Source organism: Anarhichas minor, unplaced genomic scaffold (assembly GCF_050575085.1).
Source record: "Anarhichas minor isolate MPS153535 unplaced genomic scaffold, ASM5057508v1 ptg000053l, whole genome shotgun sequence".
Classification (NCBI taxonomy): domain Eukaryota; kingdom Metazoa; phylum Chordata; class Actinopteri; order Perciformes; family Anarhichadidae; genus Anarhichas; species Anarhichas minor.
In genome coordinates this window covers 130,356-152,300 of record NW_027466499.1, presented here as the reverse complement: position 1 = coordinate 152,300, position 21,945 = coordinate 130,356, and the positions used below count along the sequence as shown (strand labels likewise).

At 41.4% G+C, this 21,945-nt stretch overlaps 1 protein-coding gene across 3 annotated transcripts; it reads left to right on the top strand.

The window, feature by feature from the left end:
- Positions 1–1,632: 1,632 nt before the first annotated feature.
- On the top strand, positions 1,633–21,671 carry hsf1 (heat shock transcription factor 1). 3 transcript variants are annotated; one of them, XM_076075623.1, is made up of 16 exons: positions 1,633–2,032; positions 3,831–3,939; positions 5,682–5,818; positions 6,935–7,059; positions 7,167–7,242; positions 10,213–10,274; positions 10,431–10,509; positions 10,632–10,750; positions 10,941–10,992; positions 11,074–11,125; positions 12,005–12,155; positions 15,021–15,092; positions 17,371–17,476; positions 20,204–20,257; positions 20,585–20,636; positions 20,712–21,671. In XM_076075623.1, exons 1-16 carry the CDS (start codon positions 1,904–1,906, stop codon positions 20,882–20,884), a joined length of 1,548 nt encoding a protein of 515 aa, XP_075931738.1. In that variant the 5' UTR covers positions 1,633–1,903; the 3' UTR covers positions 20,885–21,671. The 3 variants fall into 3 exon arrangements, with proteins under 3 accessions (XP_075931738.1, XP_075931736.1, XP_075931737.1); XM_076075621.1 differs by having other exon boundaries at positions 10,941–11,125; XM_076075622.1 differs by lacking the exon at positions 15,021–15,092 and having other exon boundaries at positions 10,941–11,125.
- Positions 21,672–21,945: the final 274 nt, after the last annotated feature.

Here is a 21,945-nt window from a genome sequence, read left to right as displayed (position 1 = left end):
GGTGGCAACAGGCCAAGCAGGCTGACCCAGACCTCCCTCTCACCAGCAACATGTTCCAGCTCATTCTGGGGGATCCCGAGGCGTTCCCAGGCCAGCTGGGAGATGTAATCCCTCCAGCGTGTTCTGGGTCTTCCCCGGGGTCTCTTCCCAGTTGGACGTGCCTGGAAAACCTCCAGTGGGAGGCGTCCAGGAGGCATCCTAATTAGATGCCCGAACCACCTCAGCTGACTCCTTTCGACGCGAAGGAGTAGCGGCTCGACTCCAAGCTCCCTCCTGATGACCGAGCTCCTTACCCTATCTCTAAGGCTGAGCCCGGCCACCCTACGGAGGAAGCTCATTTCGGCCGCTTGTATCCGCGACTTTGTCCTTTCGGTCACGACCCAGAGTTCGTGACCATAGGTGAGGGTAGGAACGTAGACCGAGTGGTAAATTGAGAGCTTTGCCTTCCGGCTCAGCTCCCTCTTCACCAAGACGGTCCGGTGCAGCGCCTGCTTTACTGCTGCAGCCGCACCGATCCGTCTGTCGATCTCCCGCTCCATCTTACCCTCACTCGTGAACAAGACCCCGAGATACTTGAACTCCTTCGCTTGAGGTAGGCACTCCGTCCCCACCTGGAGGGAGCAATCCACCGGTTTCCGGCAGAGCATCATGGCCTCAGATTTGGAGGTGCTAACTCTCATCCCCGCCGCTTCACACTCGGCTGCAAACCGCCCCAGTGAATGCTGGAGGTCACGATCCGAGGAGGCTAACAGGACCACATCATCTGCAAACAGCAGAGAGGCGATCCCGAGACCCCCGAACCTGACGTTCTCCACCCCCCGGCTGCGCCTAGATATCCTGTCCATGAAAGTCACGAACAGGACTGTTATAACATATAACAGATAACATATAACAGATAACATACAACAGATAACATATAGAAGATAACATATAACAGATAACATACAACATATAACAGATAACATATAACAGATAACATACAACAGATAACAGATAACAGATAACATATAACAGATAACAGATAACATACAACAGATAACAGATAACATATAACAGACAACATAAAACATATAACAGATAACAGATAACATAATATATAACATATAACAGATAACATATAACATAACATATAACATAACATATAACAGATAGCATATAACATAACATATAACAGATAACATATAACATAATATATAACAGATAACAGATAACATATAACATAATATATAACAGATAACATATAACATAATATATAACATATAACAGATAACAGATAACATATAACATATAACAGATAATATATAACATATAACATAACATATAACAGATAACAGATAACATAATATATAACATATAACAGATAACATATAACATAATATATAACATATAACAGATAACATATAACATATAACAGACAACAGATAACAGATAACAGATAACATATAACATAATATATAACAGATAACAAATAACATAAAACACTGCTACACTATTGTTTGTTTGCTGTGGTATCTTTGCACTACTGGTTAGTTAGTTAGTTATATATGATATAAATATATAAATGATGAGTTTTGGGTCTATGTCAGAAATAATACAGATTTCAGCTCTTTGCGTCACAACGCGACCAGACGTCCATGCGTCATCACGGCGCGACAGCCTGCTAGCTACGCAGTTCTTGGTGTGATCGGATTTGTTGTTTATTTTCCGCCGTGTAGTTTTTAATAAGTAAAGAGTATTAATACATCATCTGTAGACCAGCAGACACGGCCCAGGACTAGGAGCTCTGTGACCCGGATCAGACCGCAGTCCGGCTCCGTGTCGCACTTTGTCTGGAGATCTTTGAGGAGTTCTCTGTTAGCATCGTTAGCTCAGATTAGCTGGTGTGTTAGTTTTTGTGTCTCTGATGGAGCATCCCGGAGGAGGAGGAGGGGGGGCGGTGGTGCTTAGCGGAGGAAACGTCCCGGCCTTCCTCACCAAACTGTGGACTCTGGTGGAAGACCCGGACACAGACCTACTCATCTGCTGGAGTCCGGTACACACGTTAGCTTAGCCTAGCCTTAGCCTAGCATAACAGTTAACGTTAGCTTAGCCTAGCCATAGTCAGAATCAGAATCAGCTTTATTGGGTTAGTCTAGCATAACAGTTAACTTTAGCAGGCACAGACAGCTGTTAGCTGTTAGCCTCAACAGGTTTAAAGTCTGAGGTGACACAAACTGAACTAGCTTTATATCTGTCTGTCTGTCTGTCTGTCTGTCTACACACTGATACCCACACACATGACTTGAATTCAGTCAAAGGCATTGTTAGATCTCCTGTCTGTGTCTCTCTGTCTCTGTCTCTGTCTCTCTCTCTCTCTCTCTCTCTCTGTTTAAATGCCACAACATTAAATACATATACATTAGGGGTGTAACGGTTCACAACATTCTCGATCGGTTCAATACGGTACAGTGGTGCCACGGTTCGGTACGTTTTCAATACAGCAAAAAAGCAGAAATGCCAAATCTCTGGTGAGACTCTCGAGGGGGCGTGTCTGATTTGATTCTCTGTTTGGGCTTTTGTTTTCTTTTACAAAACAGGAATTATGGTCTGGAGAACTGGGCTGGTGAAGGAGTAGTGTCACGGGGCTCAATAGCATTAAGCATGTTGGTACAGCCTGGTTTATCACTAGAGGAGGGATATACCTTTAGCCCTGTTTGAATCAGGAGGGAACAGATACCGAGACGCTGCGGGGAGAGTTTGTAACCAATGTCACGTGACTATTCACGGACACTGGGCTGATGGTGCCGCTGTAAACAGGAAGTAGATTGGTTGCTTACTTAAAATAATACGACAGAGTAATAAAGTAGTCTTTAATAATGAACGGTCGTGTTTGATACTTAAGATCTTCTCTAAAATCTTCCTCTATGAAGTCAAACAGACAGTTCGTGGAAAGTTTTAGAAGTTTTATTTTTCAGACTTAGTTACAGCGCTGGGGGTCTTGCTCTATCTCTCTCACCTCATATTTACATTAATATTAACACTTACACATGAGGTTTATTAGATTATGATCCATAAATGTGGTCAACACACGTCTCTCACTCGTTCCCTCGGTGTCGTTTCTGTTCTCACTGGTAGCTCTGCTGGTGGCCGAAGTCTCTGTCCTACTGGAGAGCAATTCATGTTTTGTTCCTTTATAGTTTATGTGTGTTAACTTGTTAACAAAATAAACATGTGGACAAAATAAACATTAATAAGAAAAGGAAAGTCCTCCGGTTTGTGTCCGTCCTCCTCAAAGCCTCTAACTGTGACTTCAGACGTCCGCTCCGTAGCGCTCATACCTCCGCTGGACACACCGCTCACTGATCTGCTTCCTCCTCAGAAATACAGACTTTAACTGAACAACAGCTGCTAGTAAAGACAACAAGATCAACAACACCTGTCATCAGTTGTTCATGTTCAATTAACCTGGTAGTCGATCAGTAATCAAGACTGTTCTTGTTTGTCAACATCTGGGAAAGGGTCATGTGATGGGAGCGTGGTGAATCAGGGAAGGACAGCACGTTACGTCGGGTTGAGCGCAGTGGCTCCACCAATTTCAGCTATATTTTATTTTTCAAATGCAATTTAATATTATTCAAACGTATTGTTCGGTTCGTAATGCGTACCGAACCGTGAGCCCCGTACCGAACGGTTTAATACGAATACGTGTATCATTACACCCCTAATATTTCTGTGTATTTCTTTATTTGAGTGACAGCAGTGCCACCTGGTGGTCCCTAGAAGTATTATTAATGTTATTAATAATATGAACCCATCAATATAACAATGATGTCATGTGTGTTCTCTGTCAGAGTGGAACCAGTTTCCATGTGTTCGATCAGGGTCGCTTCTCTAAGGAAGTTCTACCAAAGTTCTTCAAACACAACAACATGGCCAGCTTCATCAGACAGCTCAACATGTGTGAGTAGCAACAAAGATCTCTGACATCACGGATGACATCATCAGCAGTGATGTCATCTATCGGGTATTACTAATGTTTATGTACAGTTGTGTGAAAAAGTGTTTGCCCCCTTCCTAATTTCTTATTTTGCATGTTTGTCACACTTAAATGTTTCAGATCATCAAACAAATTTAAATATTAGACAAAGATAACACAAGTAAACACAAAATGCAGTTTTTAAATGAAGGTTTTTATTATTAAGGGAAAAAAAAAAATCCAAACCTACATGGCCCTGTGTGAAAAAGTGATTGCCCCCTAAACCTAATAACTGGTTGGGCCACCCTTAGCAGCAACAACTGCAATCAAGCGTTTGCGATAACTGGCAATGAGTCTTTTACAGCGCTGTAGAGGAATTTTGGCCCACTCATCTTTGCAGAATTGTTGTAATTCAGCCACATTGGAGGGTTTTTGAGCATGAACCGCCTTTTTAAGGTCATGCCACAGCATCTCAATCGGATTCAGGTCGGGACGTTGACTAGGCCACTCCAAAGTCTTCATTTTGTTTTTCTTAAGCCGTTCAGAGGTGGACTTGCTGGTGTGTTTTGGATCATTGTCCTGCTGCAGAACCCAAGTGCGCTTCAGCTTGAGGTCACGAACAGATGGCCGGACATTCTCCTTCAGGATTTTTTGGTAGACAGCAGAATTCATGATTCCATTTACCACAGCAAGTCTTCCAGGTCCTGAAGCAGCAAAACAGCCCCAGACCATCACACTACCACCACCATATTTTACTGTTGGTATGATGTTCCTTTTCTGAAATGCCGTGTTACTTTTACGCCAGATGTAATGGGACATACACCTTCCAAAAAGTTCAACTTTTGTCACGTCAGTCCACAGAGTATTTTCCCAAAAGTCTTGGGGATCATCAAGATGTTTTCTGGCAAAACTGAGACGAGCCTTTATGTTCTTTTTGCTCAGCAGTGGTTTTCGTCTTGGAACTCTGCCATGCAGGCCATTTTTGCCCAGTCTCTTTCTTATGGTGGAGTCATGGACACTGACCTTAATTGAGGCAAGTGAGGCCTGCAGTTCTTTGGATGTTGTTCTGGGGTCTTTTGTGACCTCTTGGATGAGCCGTCGCTGCGCTCTTGGGGTAATTTTGGTCGGCCGGCCAATCCTGGGAAGGTTCACCACTGTTCCATGTTTTCGCCATTTGTGGATAATGGCTCTCACTGTGGTTCGCTGGAGTCCCAAAGCTTTAGAAATGGCTTTGTAACCTTTTCCAGACTGATAGATCTCAATTACTTTGTTTCTCATTTGTTCCTGAATTTCTTTGGATCGCAGCATGATGTCTAGCTTTTGAGGATCTTTTGGTCTACCTCACTTTGTCAGGCAGGTCCTATTTAAGTGATTTCTTGATTGAGAACAGGTGTGGCAGTAATCAGGCCTGGGTGTGGCTAGAGAAATTACTCAGCTTTCCAAAGATGTGATAAACCACAGTTAATTTATGTTTTAACAGGGGGGGGGGCAATCACTTTTTCACACAACTGTACTTTGTACTACAGTATACATCATTTATTGGAATATTTGTTCCTGTTGAAGTTCTGACTTGTTTTACTGCAAGTTTTTACAAGTTTAATTCCTGTTTATCTTCTGTAGTACTACAACACATGTGTACTACAACACTTGTTCTGTTGTACTAGCTCTCCTGTGACCCCCCCATCGTCTGTATGTACTAGTGAATTATGTTTTCTGTGTACTCCAGATGGGTTCCGTAAGGTGGTGCACATCGAGCACGGTGGTTTGGTGAAACCAGAGAGAGACGACACAGAGTTTCAACATCCGTTCTTCATCAGAGGAGAAGAACACCTGCTGGAGAACATCAAACGCAAAGTCACCAGCGTATGTACCTGCACACCTGTACACTTGTGACACCTGCATATGTAGCGGTGCACAGAATGACGTCACACAGGCTCAATCTGATGCTACACATTTAATGAAAATGGTTCTGTAAAATACAAAGATATATATATATACGTTTAGGTATGCAGTCGCTTCTCAGCACTTTCTTCTTCTATTGTGTTCAGAGATTCTCATGTTCTCCCGTATTCACCATATTTAATACTAAACAGTAGTAACAAAACAATAATATGAGCGACGGGGGCTCCCTCTCACGAGGGCTCATTATCACGGCTGCCGTCCCGCGCTCCTACTGCTACAATGGCGGTCAGCAATCTTGCATTAGCTGCTAGCTAGCTAAACTTACAAATAAACATTTACAAGACCTTACACATTGCCACCAACGTACAGTATAACAGTATCTACTAACCCGGGGTACCTAAATAACCTCACCAGCTTACCTGTAAAATACAAAGATATACGTATATACGTTTAGGTATGCAGTCGCTTCTCAGCACTTTCTTCTTCTATTGTGTTCAGAGATTCTCATGTTCTCACGTACTCACGCGAGACTTCCATCTGGCTCTCTGTCACAGACACTGCTGATGTCGCAACACTGCCACCTACTGGCGATCCACTGGATCTACTGCCTACAAATGTATCTGGCGATAAATAACACTGTACCCCACATTTTAACTAAAATGAACACTTCCTCCTCATTAACACATAGGAAACATAATAAACTCACTTAACTTACACTACACCCAAGCAACTATTGTTCTTCCTGAACTCAAATGACTTATTGTGCCACACATACACCTCTGACACCTGTACACACCCGTACACTTGTGACACCTGCACACACCTGAACACACCTCTGACACCTTTACACACCTTTGCACACCTTTACACACCTCTACACACCTGCACACACCTCTACACACCTGAACACACCTTTACACACCTCTACACACCTGAACACACTTTTACGCACCCGACACCTGAACACACCTGTACACCTGTGTGCACCTACCTGTTAAACTGTTGACCTGCACACCTGTCAGACTGTTGTGGTCTCCATGGTAAAGGTGCATCTCTCTGTGTGTGTGGTTGGTTCAGGTGTCGTCTGTGCGGCAGGAGGAAGTGAAGATGTCTGCACACGATGTGAACAAGATCCTGAACGATGTTCAGCTGATGAAGGGAAAACAGGAAACCATCGACTCCAGAATCATCGCCATGAAACAGTGAGAACTCCTGATCCTAGACCAGAACCAGACCAGAACCCTGACCCCACAGGGTTCCTGCATTCGGCTAGTCTCATTAAATAAACCTGTTTCTGCATGTTTTCCAGTGAGAACGAGGCTCTGTGGAGAGAGGTGGCCAGTCTGAGACAGAAACACGTTCAGCAACAGAAAGTCGTCCACAAGGTGATCAATACACCAATACATCCAGTGGTTAAGAATGTAACCAATACACCAATACATCAGTCAACCAATACACCAATACATCCAGTGGTTAACAAGGTAACCAATACACCAATACATCAGTCAATCAATACATCCAGTGGTCAACAAGGTAACCAATACATCCAGTGGTTAACAAGGTGATCAATACACCAATACATCAGTCAACCAATACACCAATACATCCAGTGGTTAACAAGGTAACCAATACATCAGTCAACCAATACATCCAGTGGTTAACAAGGTAACCAATACACCAATACATCCAGTGGTTAACAAGGTGATCAATACACCAATACATCCAGTGGTTAACAAGGTGATCAATACACCAATACATCAGTCAACCAATACATCCAGTGGTTAACAAGGTAACCAATACACCAATACATCAGTCAACCAATACACCAATACATCCAGTGGTTAACAAGGTGATCAATACACCAATACATCAGTCAATCAATACACCAAAACATCCAGTGGTTAACAAGGTGATCAATACACTAATATATCCAGTGGTTAACAAGGTGATCAATACACCAATACATCAGTCAACCAATACATCCAGTGGTTAACAAGGTAACCAATACACCAATACATCAGTCAACGAATACACCAATACATCCAGTGGTTAACAAGGTGATCAATACACCAATACATCAGTCAACCAATACACCAATACATCCAGTGGTTAGCAAGGTAACCAATACATCAATACATCAGTCAACCAATACACCAATACATCAGTCAATCAATTCACCAATACATCCAGTGGTTAACAAGGTCACCAATACATCAGTCAATCAATACACCAATACATCCAGTGGTTAACAAGGTAACCAATACATCAGTCAACCAATACACCAATACATCCAGTGGTTAACAAGGTAACCAATACACCAATACATCAGTCAATCAATACACCAATACATCAGTCAACCAATACACCAATACATCCAGTGGTTAACAAGGTAACCAATACATCAGTCAATCAATACACCAATACATCCAGTGGTTAACAAGGTGATCAATACACCAATACATCAGTCAACCAATACACCAATACATCCTGTGGTCAACAAGGTAACCAATACACCAATACATCAGTCAATCAATACACCAATACATCCAGTGGTTAACAAGGTAACCAATACATCAGTCAACCAATACACCAATACATCCAGTGGTTAACAAGGTAACCAATACACCAATACATCAGTCAATCAATACACCAATACATCAGTCAACCAATACACCAATACATCCAGTGGTTAACAAGGTAACCAATACATCAGTCAATCAATACACCAATACATCCAGTGGTTAACAAGGTGATCAATACACCAATACATCAGTCAACCAATACACCAATACATCCAGTGGTCAACAAGGTAACCAATACACCAATACATCAGTCAATCAATACACCAATACATCAGTCAACCAATACACCAATACATCCAGTGGTTAACAAGGTAACCAATACATCAGTCAATCAATACACCAATACATCCAGTGGTTAACAAGGTGATCAATACACCAATACATCAGTCAACCAATACACCAATACATCCAGTGGTCAACAAGGTAACCAATACACCAATACATCAGTCAACCAATACACCAATACATCCAGTGGTTAACAAGGTAACCAATACATCAGTCAACCAATACATCCAGTGGTTAACAAGGTGATCAATACACCAATACATCAGTCAACCAATACATCCAGTGGTTAACAAGGTAACCAATACACCAATACATCAGTCAACCAATACACCAATACATCCAGTGGTTAACAAGGTGATCAATACACCAATACATCAGTCAATCAATACACCAAAACATCCAGTGGTTAACAAGGTGATCAATACACTAATATATCCAGTGGTTAACAAGGTGATCAATACACCAATACATCAGTCAACCAATACATCCAGTGGTTAACAAGGTAACCAATACACCAATACATCAGTCAACGAATACACCAATACATCCAGTGGTTAACAAGGTGATCAATACACCAATACATCAGTCAACCAATACACCAATACATCCAGTGGTTAGCAAGGTAACCAATACATCAATACATCAGTCAACCAATACACCAATACATCAGTCAATCAATTCACCAATACATCCAGTGGTTAACAAGGTCACCAATACATCAGTCAATCAATACACCAATACATCCAGTGGTTAACAAGGTAACCAATACATCAGTCAACCAATACACCAATACATCCAGTGGTTAACAAGGTAACCAATACACCAATACATCAGTCAATCAATACACCAATACATCCAGTGGTTAGCAAGGTAACCAATACATCAATACATCAGTCAACCAATACACCAATACATCAGTCAATCAATTCACCAATACATCCAGTGGTTAACAAGGTCACCAATACATCAGTCAATCAATACACCAATACATCCAGTGGTTAACAAGGTAACCAATACATCAGTCAACCAATACACCAATACATCCAGTGGTTAACAAGGTAACCAATACACCAATACATCAGTCAATCAATACACCAATACATCAGTCAACCAATACACCAATACATCCAGTGGTTAACAAGGTAACCAATACATCAGTCAATCAATACACCAATACATCCAGTGGTTAACAAGGTGATCAATACACCAATACATCAGTCAACCAATACACCAATACATCCAGTGGTCAACAAGGTAACCAATACACCAATACATCAGTCAATCAATACACCAATACATCCAGTGGTTAACAAGGTAACCAATACACCAATACATCAGTCAACCAATACATCCAGTTATTAACAAGGTAACCAATACACTAATACATCCAGTGGTCAACAAGGTGATCAATACACCAATACATCAGTTGCTGTTAGCACTTTAGCTTAGCTTCTACCGGAACCAGTAATAAACTCTCTCTCTTTACAGTTAATCCAGTTCCTGGTGTCTCTCGTCCAGTCCAACAGGGTTCTGGGTGTCAAGAGGAAAATGTAAGTTTACTACACTGTGTACTACACAATATACTTCACTATATCTATATATAGATATATATATATATATCTATATATATATAGATATATATATATATCTATATATATATATATTTCCTCAGTAACATGTATGTATTTATCGTTTTCTGTCTGCAGTCCTCTGATGTTGAATGACTCTAGCTCCTCCCACTCCATGCCAAAATACAGTCGCCCTCTCTCATTGGAGCGCATGCAGGTAATGAGTCACTGACTCACCTGTCAGAGGTCACCTGTCACCTGAGGATGTTTAGTTTTGTATGAATGAGGCAGATTGTGTGGGTTAGGTTTGTGACTCTCCGTCTGTTTCTGTGTTTTCAGGCTGCAGCCAGTTTATTCTCAGCTGACCCCCTGGTGACCTCTGGACCAATCATCTCTGACATCACAGATGTGGCCACGCCCACAGACGAGAATGTGATCTGTGATTGGAGTGATGCAGAGTGAGAACTAATTACACCTTTTCTTTTCCTTTTCTGAATGCTGAATATTCCGTTGTCAGTAACATGAGTTCAGATGCCCAGACTCGGTAGGCGACTGCTCTGACAGCCAATGAGCTGCCTGCGTTCTTCTCATCTGATTGGTTCGTCAGCATTCAGTAACAGCCAATCCACTTTGTTGTTTCACCTGCAGAGAAAGCCAATCAGTCAACATCAAAGAGGAGCCATCCATTCCTGACGTGGAGGTGTGTCCTGTTCTGGAGAGCGGAGATACTCATTTAGACACGCCCTTCTCTCCCACCACCTTCATCAACTCCATTTTACAGGAAAACGAGACTCAGCCGAACCCGAATACCTCCATCACCAATCCTACATCAGGTAACATCTTATAAACACCTCCTACATCAGGTAACATCTTATAAACACCTCCATCACCAGTCCTACATCAGGTAACATCTTATAAACACCTCCATCACCAATCCTACATCAGGTTACATCTTATAAACACCTCCATCACCAGTCCTACATCAGGTAACATCTTATAAACACCTCCATCACCAATCCTACATCAGGTAACATCTTATAAACACCTCCATCACCAATCCTACATCGGGTAACATCTTATAAACACCTCCATCACCAATCCTACATCGGGTTACATCTTATAAACACCTCCATCACCAATCCTACATCGAGTTACATCTCATAAACACCTCCATCACCAATCCTACATCGGGTTACATCTTATAAACACCTCCATCACCAATCCTACATCGGGTTACATCTTATAAACACCTCAATCACCAATCCTACATCGGGTTACATCTTATAAACACCTCCATCACCAATCCTACATCGGGTTACATCTTATAAACTCCTCCATCACCAATCCTACATCGGGTTACATCTTATAAACACCTCCATCACCAATCCCACATCAGGTAACATCTTATAAACACCTCCATCACCAGTCCTACATCAGGTTACATCTTATAAACACCTCCATCACCAATCCTACATCAGATTACATCTTATAAACACCTCCATCACCAGTCCTACATCAGGTAACATCTTATAAACACCTCCATCACCAATCCTACACCAGGTAACATCTTATAAACACCTCCATCACCAATCCTACACCAGGTAACATCTTTTCAAAGTATAAATGTTTACAGAGGTTTTTGGTAATAATTGTCAGTATAGTAATATCTTCTCTTCGTTCAATCCTTGGCTTTCTGTTTCTGGTCTATGTAGCCAGTCCCATTGTTGTGATGAGCCCTGTTTCCACTGGGCCCCTTCCACCAGCCCCAGCCAGCCAACCACTTGCATTTGTTGCCACCACAAACTCTGCCCTCAGCCCCACCAAACCTCAGCAGAAATGTAAAACCATCGCCTGTATTGACAGGTAAGTAACCTGTTACACTTGTTTCACATCTGTTAGGTTGGTTGGAGGTAGATTTACCTGCTCGTCCTACCTTCTATCAACGACCCCCAACTGCTAACAACTGACCTAACAACTGTCCCAACACCTGTTCAGATACAGTGGGGAAAAAAAGTATTTAGTCAGCCACCAATTATGCAAGTTCTCCCACTTAAAAAGATGAGAGAGGCCTGTAATTTTCATCATAGGTACACTTCAACTATGAGAGACAAAATGAGAAAAAAAAAATCCAGAAAATCACATTTTTAAAGAATTTATTTGCAAATTATGGTGGAAAATAAGTATTTGGTCAATAACAAAAGTTCATCTCAATACTTTGTTATATACCCTTTGTTGGCAATGACAGAGGTCAAACGTTTTCTGTAAGTCTTCACAAGCTTTTCACACACTGTTGCTGGTATTTTGGCCCATTCCTCCATGCAGATCTCCTCTAGAGCAGTGATGTTTTGGGGCTGTCGCTGGGCAACACGGACTTTCAACTCCCTCCACAGATTTTCTATGGGGTTGAGATCTGGAGACTGGCTAGGCCACTCCAGGACCTTGAAATGCTTCTTACGAAGCCACTCCTTCGTTGCCCGGGCGGTGTGTTTGGGATCATTGTCATGCTGAAAGACCCAGCCACGTTTCATCTTCAATGCCCTTGCTGATGGAAGGAGGTTTCCACTCAAAATCTCACGATACATGGCCCCATTCATTCTTTCCTTTACACGGATCAGTCGTCCTGGTCCCCTTGCAGAAAAACAGCCCCAAAGCATGATGTTTCCACCCCCATGCTTCACAGTAGGTATGGTGTTCTTTGGATGCAACTCGGCGTTCTTTGTCCTCCAAACACGACGAGTTGAGTTTTTACCAAAAAGTTCTATTTTGGTTTCATCTGACCATATGACATTCTCCCAATCCTCTTCTGGATCATCCAAATGCTCTCTTGCAAACTTCAGACGGGCCTGGACATGTACTGGCTTAAGCAGGGGGACACGTCTGGCACTGCAGAATTTGAGTCCCTGGCGGCGTAGTGTGTTACTGATGGTAGCCTTTGTTACTTTGGTCCCAGCTCTCTGCAGGTCATTCACTAGGTCCCCCCGTGTGGTTCTGGGATTTTTGTTCACCGTTCTTGTGATCATTTTGACCCCACGGGGTGAGATCTTGCGTGGAGCCCCAGATCGAGGGAGACTATCAGTGGTCTTGTATGTCTTCCATTTTCTAATAATTGCTCCCACAGTTGATTTCTTCACACCAAGCTGCTTACCTATTGCAGATTCAGTCTTCCCAGCCTGGTGCAGGTCTACAATTTTGTTTCTGGTGTCCTTTGACAGCTCTTTGGTCTTGGCCATAGTGGAGTTTGGAGTGTGACTGTTTGAGGTTGTGGACAGGTGTCTTTTATACTGATAACGAGTTCAAACAGATGCCATTAACACAGGTAACGAGAAATCTTGCTTGTTTGTAGGTGACCAAATACTTATTTTACCGAGGAATTTACCAATTAATTCATTAAAAATCCTACAATGTGATTTCCTGGATTCTTTCCCCCCATTCTGTCTCTCATAGTTGAAGTGTACCTATGATGAAAATTACAGGCATCTCTCATCTTTTTAAGTGGGAGAACTTGCACAATTGGTGGCTGACTAAATACTTTTTTGCCCCACTGTACCTGCCATCAACTGTGTCCTAACAACATGTGTCCTAACAACACCTGCCAACAACTGTCTCATCAGCACCCACAACACCTGCAAACAACTGTCCCATCAGCACCCACAACACCTGCCAACAACTGTCCCATTAGCACCCACAACACCTGCCAACAACTGTCCCTTTAGCACCCACAACACCTGCCAACAACTGTCCCATTAGCACCCACAACACCTGCCAACAACTGTCCCTTTAGCACCCACAACACCTGCCAACAACTGTCCCATTAGCACCCACAACACCTGCCAACAACTGTCCCATTAGCACCCACAACACCTGCCAACAACTGTCCCATCAGCACCCACAACACCTGCCAACAACTGTCCCTTTAGCACCCACAACACCTGCCAACAACTGTCCCATTAGCACCCACAACACCTGCCAACAACTGTCCCATTAGCACCCACAACACCTGCCAACAACTGTCCCATTAGCACCCACAACAACTGTCCCATCAGCACCCACAACACCTGCCATCAACTGTCCCATCAGCACCCACAACACCTGCCAACAACTGTCCCATTAGCACCCACAACACCTGCCAACAACTGTCCCATTAGCACCCACAACACCTGCCAACAACTGTCCCATTAGCACCCACAACACCTGCCAACAACTGTCCCATCAGCACCCACAACACCTGCCAACAACTGTCCCTTTAGCACCCACACCTGCCAACAACTGTCCCATCAGCACCCACAACACCTGCCATCAACTGTCCCATCAGCACCCACAACACCTGCCATCAACTGTCCCATCAGCACCCACAACACCTGCCAACAACTCTCCCATCAGCACCCACAACACCTGCCAACAACTCTCCCATCAGCACCCACAACACCTGCCAACAACTCTCCCATCAGCACCCACAACACCTGCCAACAACTCTCCCATCAGCACCCACAACACCTGCCAACAACTCTCCCATCAACATATTTTCATCCCCTTGTTGCTCCCCACTGTGTCTCCGAACCTCCAGGGACACATCTTGCCCAGAATGCCTATAACCGTGTGATTGATTAATTTCATTGACTTATACGTGTATACTTCAACATAGTTTCAGTTTATATGTAAAAGTAACTTCTCAGATGGTAGTCCTTTTAAGGGTCAGGTGTTTACTTTAAACCCCTGTGCTTCCCTCAGACCCCGCCCCCCTCCCTCTGCAGGTGGACTGTCACCTGATCGTTGGCGCTTCTTATCAACACGAGCTGACAAGTAAATCAATTAATCAAAATTATCTTTGTTTTAATATTGTTATATTAAAAATATTCTTACTTTAGTGATATTTTTTTCTCTTTTTGTCAGCATGTTTAGACTCAACCCAACAGTGAATACTAACTATTATTTTGTGCAACAAAGCCTGATATAGCCTCTATTAATAGTAGCTCTATCGTCCAGAATTTATTAAAAACACATATATGAAGCACGCTGTTGCACTGGGTGACATGCTCCTTCGTCATGATGAACACACACTTGGGCTGGGCGGTATACCGGTTTTAATTTCCCGTACGATATGAATTTTTCATATACCGTCATACCGGTACACAGCCGATTCAACTTCTGTTGCTCTTCAACAGGCAGCAAAATATATTGTTCGCCGCTGAGAGCGCTGCGGTTGGAGCTAGTTATCTTAACTGTATTGAGAGGGAACCCTAGTCATGGTCATAACTTTATAACAACAACTAATAACCCACAACTAACGCTCTTTAATTGGGCAAAACGCCACGACACAACAGTTTGTGACAGATAAACAATTTGTAACACTAATAATTGTACATTTATAAAATTACACCGCCGAACTGCATGCTGGGTAAAGCTCACTAACAGTCTGCTAACAGCTGGGAGAGGCTCTGTCGCTCTAGTAACGTTACATTAAAGAACAGAACAGAGCGATGCAGGATGAACAAAGACTGAACAACAAAAGGTATTTGGGTCAGACACATATGCAACGCTGATTACCCTAATATGTGTGGTATTTGTTATAAATGTACGTTGGTACATAGAGGGTGATAAGAATCTGTACAGGGAGGGACTTAGGACCCAGGGGAATGTAGGTGAAGGAAACAGGAAGTGACGGAACGGAAGACACGCCACACAAACAGCTGTTCACCGCTCGCTGGCCGGTTGGCCGGCAGGTTGTTTTCGGAGTTAATTAATTAAGGCTTTAACGCGGAAAAAAAATACCATGATATACCGTGAAACCGCCAGAATCTTACAAAATACCGTGATATGCATTTTTGGTCATACCGCCCAGCCCTAACACACACTGTAGTTTATTGTGACTCAATACCACAAACACCATTCCGCTGCCCCAAATACTCACTAGAGCATTAATCCGCCACTGAAAATAGTCCCCAACAAATACACTGTTTCCTCCTATTTGATAAAAGCTATAGTAACCCAGGGCTGTGGACTAACTTTTCCACTGGTAGGACTGGTGCTTGCTCCAGCACATGGTCGCACCCTTTTTTTGGTACAACATGGTATAAATCAGTGGTGGAAATTAACTAAGTGCATTTACTCCACTACATTTCAGAGGGAAATATTGTACTTTTTACTTCATTACATTTATTTAAATCCCAAGCTGTGCACCGCTACGTTCACGTGCATCACGAGCTGTGCACCGCTACGTTCACGTGCGTCACGAGCTGTGCACCGTGTCACCGTGTCACCGGAGTATTTTCTTCCCGCTGTCCCGGTGCTTGTTCATGGAGGAGTGTAGGGTCTCTGTAAATTATAGAGTACGGTTCAGACTTGCTCTATATTAAAAAAAGGTGTCTCGAGAAAACCGCTGTTATGATTTCCCACTATATAAATACAATTGAATTGTAAATTAATTATTTAAAAAATCTATACTATATACTAGCACTAAGGCCGACAACGGCAGGGAGACAGCGGGGCAGAGCCAGCATACTTCCACATCAACCTTGGTGAATCTTCTTTAGGCCAAACAAAACCAGAGTGGTTGTTGGAAGTGGAAAGACCGGACAAACCAAGACAGTTTGGATGAGTTTCAGTCAAGTTCAAATAAAGTTACAACCGGTGTGTTTTCCAGTGGAGTCTGGTTGCTTTGAGGAGAGCATATAAACTGTAGGTTTTGTAAGTTTATAAATTATAATAATTGTTCACATTCCTGTTCATTATTTTAATTATTCAATAAGCTTACATGTTCTGAATATGTGTATATTGTGTTGAGGTATTCAAAAATCAATATTTCTAGTTGAAAATGCGATTCTCTAAATTATTCAGAATAAAGGAAGGCATATAGGAAGGAGTCACGTTTAGCCTCTGTAGGACCCGACTTCGAAGGACTCGTCCTACAAGGAAGGAACTTTGAGAAACACCAACGGAAGAACACATTGGTGGTTTGAATCTAAACATGAGATTTAATAGTACGAGGAAAAATATAGAAAATCAGCAGACTGGTGATGTAACTTAACGTCATGTCTCTCTCTTTTTCCTGTCTTTTCTCCTGTCTGTCTCTGTGTTTCAGGTCTGAACTGTCCAATCATGTTGAATGCATTGACAGCAGTCTGGAAAACCTGCAGAGCATCCTGAACACACAAGCCTTCACCTTCGACACATCCCCGCTCATGGAGGTCAGTCTGACAGTGTCTTCTGTCTTAATAATATATATTAACTAGGTTTGGGCAAGTTAACGCTTTATTATCGCGTTAACGCATTAATTAATTAACGGCAACAATTATTTTATCGCGTCAACGCAGGTTTTTATTTATTATTAAGCCGTCATTTTTAACACAAGAACCGGGCAGCGAGCGGTGAACAGCTGTGGCGTCACTTCCGTCTATTCCTGTTTCCTTCACCTACATTCCCCTGGGTCCTAAGTCCCTCCATGTACAGCTTCTTATCACCCTCTATGTACCAACGTACATTTATAACAAATACCACACATATTACGGTAATCAGCGTTGCATATGTGTCTGACCAAAATACCAACAAAAGCAAAAAATAAATGATTAATTTAAATTATTGTTTTAGAGTTTTTAAAGTGTTTTGTTTGTAATATGTATAATAAGCATCATTTAGTATCACTACTGAGAATTTAACAAACATAAAAACATGACGTAGATAGGTTTGCAGTTTTCAAGGTGTATATTTAAATATCATCTCTTACACACATGAAGATAAAGTTGTGAACACCGGCTGAATATCTATGATCAGAATCATTATAACTGTGTTATAACTGCTACTGTGTAAAGGGAATACTGCTGCTAACAAGAACCTGATGTGTTTAAAGTGTTTACAAACCAAATGTTATTGACCTTTTGTTCATATAGCAGCACTTTCAAAATAAAAGTGCACAATACACTACTTTTGAATTCATTGTTGAATTTAACATAACAATGCGATTAATCGCAGACAAATCATGCGATTAATCGCAGACAAATCATGCGATTAATCGCGAAAAAAAATTGTAATAGTTGTCCAGCACTAATATTAACGGTATATATTGACATGTGTCGGACATATTAACAGTATATATATTATGTGTCGGACATATTAACGGTATATATTGACATGTGTCGGACATATTTACGGTATATATTGACATGTGTCGGACATAGTAACGGTATATATTGACATGTGTCGGACATATTAACGGTATATATTGACATGTGTCGGACATATTAACGGTATATATTGACATGTGTCGGACATATTAACGGTATATATTGACATGTGTCGGGCATATTAACGGTATATATTGACATGTCTCGGACATATTAACGGTATATATTGACATGTGTCGGGCATATTAACGGTATATATTGACATGTGTCGGACATAGTAACGGTATATATTGACATGTGTCGGAAATATTAACGGTATATATTGACATGTGTCGGGCATATTAACGGTATACATTGACATGTGTCGGACATATTAACGGTATACATTGACATGTGTCGGACATATTGACGGTATATATTGACATGTGTGAGACATATTGACGGTATATATTGACATGTGTCGGGCATATTAACGGTATATATTAACATGTCTCGGACATATTAACGGTATATATTGACATGTGTCGGGCATATTAACGGTATATATTGACATGTCTCGGACATATTAACGGTATATATTGACATGTCTCGGACATATTAACGGTATATATTGACATGTGTCGGGCATATTAATGGTATATATTGACATGTGTCGGACATAGTAACGGTATATATTGACATGTGTCGGGCATATTAACGGTATATATTAACATGTCTCGGACATATTAACGGTATATATATTATGTGTCGGACATATTAACGGTATATATATTATGTGTCGGACATATTAACGGTATATATATTATGTGTCGGACATATTAACGGTATATATATTATGTGTCGGACATATTAACGGTATATATATTATGTGTCGGACATATTAACGGTATATATTGACATGTGTCGGACATATTAACGGTATATATTGACATGTGTCGGACATATTAACGGTATATATTGACATGTCTCGGACATATTAACGGTATATATTGACATGTCTCGGACATATTAACGGTATATATTGACATGTGTCGGGCATATTAATGGTATATATTGACATGTGTCGGACATAGTAACGGTATATATTGACATGTGTCGGGCATATTAACGGTATATATTGACATGTGTCGGACATATTAACGGTATATATATTATGTGTCGGACATATTAACGGTATATATATTATGTGTCGGACATATTAACGGTATATATATTATGTGTCGGACATATTAACGGTATATATATTATGTGTCGGATATATTAACGGTATATATTGACATGTGTCTGACATTAACGGTATATATTGACATGTGTCAGACATTAACGGTATACATTAACATGTGTCGGACATATTGACGGTATACATTAACATGTGTCGGACATATTGGCGGTATATATTGACATGTGTCAGACATATTAACAGTATATATTGACATGTGTCGGGCATATTAACGGTATATATTGACATGTGTCGGAAACATTAACAGTATATATTGACATGTGTCGGAAACATTAACAGTATATATTAACATGTGTCGGACATATTAACAGTATATATTAACAGGGTTAGGGTCATCAGCTCATTGTCGGCGCTCACTTCTCATCAGAGGCAGACCATTATATCAGAAAGTACAATGACAAGAATCTTCCTGCTGGTCTTGATTGACTGAAGCTCCTCCAGTCAGTGTTACTCTCAGCAGCTCAGATTCTGGAGGGTCCCCTTTATACACAGTAAATTAATATATGTGTGTATAAAGTATTATGTTTATTCATGTTAACTCTCTTTGTGTTTAGTTTTTCAGTTCTTCCTGTTCTTCTGGAGACTTCGATCTGGACAGTTTGGAAACTGTGAGTTAAAAAACACAGACTGGTTTTCACTCATGTATTGACCATGTATACATACAGGTATATACTGTATACCATATATAAATCATATAAACGTACAGGTGTATATAAATCATATAAACATACAGGTATATATAGATCATATATAAATCATGTAAACATAAAGGTATGTATGTATCATATATATCATAAATAAGGTTAAGATAAGGGTTATTGATGACGTATGACAGTATTATTATATGTATGTGTGTGTACATACTGATTAAACATGTTTGTGTTTTGATGATGACCTCACAACCATTTGACTGTTATGTCACTGTTTCCTCTCAGCTGCTGTCGGAAGAAGTCTCTAATGGAGGTGTGGAAAGCACCATGAACACAGGTAACACACACACTCACCTTCTGAACTTCTGTACTTGTGAGGACCCTCTTTGAATCTCCTCTCTGATTGATCCAGGGAAGCAGCTCGTGCAGTACACGCCCACACCCATCCTGATGTCTGAACCAATCAGCACCGACCTGCCCTCCCTCCTAGAGCTGGAGGCGGGGCCTTTCTTCATCTCTGACCCGCCCACCGATGACCCTGCTGCCGCTCTGCTAAGCCACGCCCACCTGGACTCTGACCTCTGATATCTGCAGGAAAGGGGCGTGGCATGTGATTTATCGGTCACCATGGCAACAGGACTCAGCAGCAGCGATAGGATGAAATCGATCTGTTGATCGATCAAGTTATATTATGCAGATTAATATTAACCAGTTTATATACCTGTGTCTTCTTCTACTCTTTTATTTAGTGTTTGTTTTTTCTTCTTCGCTGCTTTTATTAAAAAGTTTGTTTGACGCTCGCTGTTAAAAACACCTGTAGTCCAATCAGAACAGGTCTGAGGATCATGTGACTTCTGCATGTCTTTGTTTTCATGTGTCAAATATAGAAGATGAAGAGAATCTGGATATTTTTTGAAAAGTTTATTATAAATGAGAAGTGTTTATTAGATAGATAGAGATGCATCAGTCCTGATGAGTCCGATCAACATCGGTCCTGATGAGTCCGATCAACATCGGTCCTGATGAGTCCGATCGTCCGATCAACATCGGTCCTGATGAGTCCGATCAATTATCGGTCCTGATGAGTCCGATCAACATCGGTCCTCATGAGTCCGATCGTCCGATCAACATCGGTCCTGATGAGTCCGATCAACATCGGTCCTGATGAGTCCAATCAATCATGAAAATCAATAGAAGTTCTTATTGAATCTTTTGTGCCGTTTCTATGATATGGTTAATATTGTTCCCTCTGATGTGAATAATATTTGAATGGCTCGTGCTCTTCAGTGTGTGGATGAATGCGTGTTTTAGCGCCGAAGTGTTGCTGGATTGATTTGTCATGCTTTGTTGTCATATAAATATGTGACTGGTTGTTGTTTGTTCTTGTCATTGTGTTAATTACATTGATTTTGACTATATGCATTGTCCGAACCTGTTAAAAACGGACCTATTTTTTAGGCCTCTGCTTGAAAATTGCATACCCATACTAAGAAGAGTATATCTCTGCAACCACAAGGTCTATTTGAATAATTTTGGTGCTATAATAAAGGGAACACTCGTGAGATTTGTTCAGATGTGTACATATCAGTATATATGGTACAGGTTAAGAGTAAATGAAGATGGGACACAGCACAAATTTAAAAGTT

Bases quoted from the DNA above. Each gene is read 5' to 3' on its own strand.
- hsf1 (XM_076075621.1), top strand. From the start codon at position 1,904: ATGGAGCATCCCGGAGGAGGAGGAGGGGGGGCGGTGGTGCTTAGCGGA. The intron at 2,033-3,830 runs GTACACACGTTA...GTTCTCTGTCAG, and splicing joins TACTCATCTGCTGGAGTCCG to AGTGGAACCAGTTTCCATGT. The intron at 5,819-6,934 runs GTATGTACCTGC...TGGTTGGTTCAG, and splicing joins TCAAACGCAAAGTCACCAGC to GTGTCGTCTGTGCGGCAGGA.